Source organism: Monopterus albus, unplaced genomic scaffold (assembly GCF_001952655.1).
Source record: "Monopterus albus unplaced genomic scaffold, M_albus_1.0 scaffold42.1, whole genome shotgun sequence".
Taxonomy (NCBI): domain Eukaryota; kingdom Metazoa; phylum Chordata; class Actinopteri; order Synbranchiformes; family Synbranchidae; genus Monopterus; species Monopterus albus.
This window is the reverse complement of record NW_018127922.1, coordinates 2160680-2163834: the sequence shown is the minus strand read 5'-3', so window position 1 is coordinate 2163834 and position 3155 is coordinate 2160680. Positions and strand designations below refer to the sequence as shown.

Genomic DNA, 3155 nt, shown 5'->3' with positions numbered 1-3155 from the left:
TGTAAAAATTCATTGCTTTTTAAAAGGTCTTTGTTAACAGTGATAAAATTTAAAAGATCTGCACTGAACTGTATGCTACAGGATCCATGGGTTGGAAAGCGCAAATTTGTCTCTATTGTTTTACATTTGTTAACATTAAAATAGGCTGCACCTGATGATTTTAGTGGTTCATTTTTTTATTTTTTTTATCTGTAAAACATTTAAATATGAAAATTGTGAAACTCATTTATGCTAAACTATTGCTAGCCGATTGAGATTTGGTCACTATGGTAACGAAGTTTTTGCTCCTACGTCACTACCGGCATGGTTCCGGACAACGGGAAAGCAGTGTGTGCTCCTGTCGATGAATGAAACTGAACGGCAAACTTAATTGCTCACTTAGTTTTTCGACAAAATTTGACAGTGTTTTCAAAGCATTACATGCTAGCTTGCTACCAGGTAAGGATACTCAAACGGTGTAGCCTAAGCAGCCAATATTAGTTTTCTGATTAACGTTAACGCATGTTTACATTGCTGCTAGCCTGTGTTGGCTATCTCATGCTAAGAATATCAACACCAGAGACTATCAGAATGTCTGCGTTAGGAAACATGTGGGTGTTGTGTCTTGAATTAGCCAGTCAAAACAACACATGTTGAACATTAGTGATGTCATGTTTTGCTGCTTTGCTTCATTATTAGCTACTTTATGTGTCTTGCTCAAGCTACAGCCAGCCAGTTACAGTGTGACATCCTGTTACTTTGCCTGTTCTCCTCTCTTTGCAAGTTGTACGCGTGCATATTGTAACTGGAAGCGTATGCACTGGTTTGTATGTGTGTGAAGAGCTTGTGTGAGTCATGTCAGTGTCAGTGATCATAAAGTGGGGAGGTCAGGAGTACTCCATCAGTTCTCTCTCTGAGGAGGACACAGTGATGGACCTGAAACAGTCCATTAAGGCCTTGACTGGAGTGCTGCCAGAGAGACAGAAACTACTGGGACTGAAGGTCAAAGGTGAGAGGGCATCTGTGTTCACAAGGGTGTTATGCCTGGGGAAGCTAGTGTAAATAATACCATATGATATCCAAACCAGGTGGACAAGAAATCAAGATTTTATTTTATTTTTTACATTTGCATTACTGTTAACAAAATGTAAGAAATGTTTCTCCGGAATGAAATAAACTTTTGATCTAATAAATAAACCCATGCATTTCCTCAGGCTTTGGCAATGTTAATCCACAGTCATAATCAGCTGATGTTTTGTATGTAAGATCATGTTCATTGCCTGTGTCATTTTCTTCACCTGTCTGTAATCTATAAATGACTTCTATTTCATATAAGATTGTGTGTTTTTAAGCTAATTGAATCTCCTCCTCCTCCTCCACTCTCTCTCATTCCTGCCTCCAGGTAAACCTGCAGAGGATGAGGTGAAGCTGGGTGCTCTGAAGCTGAAGCCCAACACCAAGATCATGATGATGGGTACCAGAGAGGAGAGCCTGGTAAGTGTCGGGTTGACAGAGAAATTAACTGATCCCTGGTTGTAACTGACTGACTGACTGGTGGCTCAGTTAACTTGAGAGGGCCTGAGTGATTGTGTCATTTCCAGTTTTAAATAACATGTTAGTTCGAAAGAGTAACCCGATAAGCATGTTTTATTTGTTTTTTACTGATTATTTATTTCTTTGTTTTGTGAAGGAAGAGGTTTTAGCCCCTCCCCCAGAGAATGATGATGTGGTCAATGATTTTGACATTGAGGAGGAGGTCGTTGAAGTAGAGAACAGGTCAGATATTTCTATGTGGCTGTGGCTGTATAGAAGCAAGATAAAATATGTGAGTGTATAAGCAAATATATCTGTGCGCATTTGAGAAATGATGTTGATCTATGTCTTTAGAGAGGAGAACCTAGCTAAAATTGCCCGTAGAGTCAAAGACTATAAAGTGGAGGAGCTGAACCCTCCCAGAGAAGGCAAGAGGCTTCTCGTACTAGATGTGGATTACACACTTTTTGGTGAGTTACTGTTGTACCACTGTCTTATTAATAATCTGACTGGAACACCACTGACTGTTTGGCTTGTTAAATCATAGCCTCCCAATACCAAGCACTGTGGTCTTAATTAAACTATCTAGAGCAGGGGTGGGCAAACATTTGGACTCACGGGCCACAATGGGTTCTAAAATTTGACAGAGGAGCCGGGCCGGAAGCAGAAGGATGGAGTGTTTGTGTGAACTAATATAAATGACATATAAAAGCCATTACATAAAAGGTTTTGGCCTTTAACAGGTAGCAAAGCTTGAATATGCAAGGCTTATTGTACAAATTATAATCCTAATGTATTTTTTTCATAACACAGTAGAGAATTAAACCTTCAGTTTCAGTGGGCACAGTGTTGTTGGTCTCCCTTTTTAGCCAGTGCATCAAAGTCTGGAGTTAGTTTTGTTGTGGCTATTCTCAGGACAGAGCTGAGGTCTTGGTCAGGTAACATGGATCTGTGACTGGCTTTGTTGATGCTCACACACACAGGTCGAGCCAAACAACGCCAGCATCTTCTGTGCCGTCCTCCGGAAGTTTGGAAACTTGGCTTCATTAAGTGAAGCATAAAAGTCATTCAGTTTAAGAGAGCTGAACTTCTCCTTGAAAACTGAGTCAGACTGAAGATCAATTCGTTCCAATTGCAGCTCCGGTGGTGCTGTTTCAGGGTCTTGTGATAGGGGACAGGACACCAGCTGAAGTGACTTGTCAATTTTTTAAAAATGAGAGAACCGACTGCAGGTCGTCCCATGATTTGCTGTATTTCTTCGTGTTTCGGGTGGCCTCTTTCTGCATGGCTAGTGTGGGAAAATGAGTGAGGTAAAGTAAGTCCTGGTGATCCGCATCGGTTTCCTCCAGTAACATAATAAACTGACGCTGCTGAAGTCCCCTTGCTCGTATAAAGTTAACAAGTTTTACGACTGGATTCACAACATAATTAAGCTGTAATACAGACTTGCACAGAGATTCCTGTTGAATGATGCAGTGATCTACCATCTGCTGGGGGAAACGCGGGCATTGCAGGGAAAAGGCAAAACGACTGAGGTTTAATGATAACAATTTAATAATAGTTCAGCGGGCCAGATTAAAAAGCCTAACGGGCCGTAGTTTGCCCATGCCTGATCTAGAGTTTTCTAAAAACTGTAACCGTGC

General features: G+C 40.9%; 1 protein-coding gene across 2 annotated transcripts in view; it reads left to right on the top strand.

Annotated features, from left to right (window-relative positions):
• Window positions 1-289: 289 nt before the first annotated feature.
• Window positions 290-3155, top strand: part of ublcp1 (ubiquitin-like domain containing CTD phosphatase 1) — a 5026-nt gene continuing 2160 nt past the window's right edge. The window contains exons 1-5 of one of the 2 annotated variants that reach the window (XM_020599708.1): window positions 290-438; window positions 821-988; window positions 1382-1473; window positions 1670-1755; window positions 1867-1982. In XM_020599708.1, the coding sequence (XP_020455364.1) occupies window positions 835-988; window positions 1382-1473; window positions 1670-1755; window positions 1867-1982 (448 nt within the window). In that variant the 5' untranslated portion in view covers window positions 290-438; window positions 821-834. Of the gene's footprint in view, window positions 439-763; window positions 989-1381; window positions 1474-1669; window positions 1756-1866; window positions 1983-3155 lie in introns of both variants that reach the window. The other variant, XM_020599707.1, reaches the window with a different exon arrangement.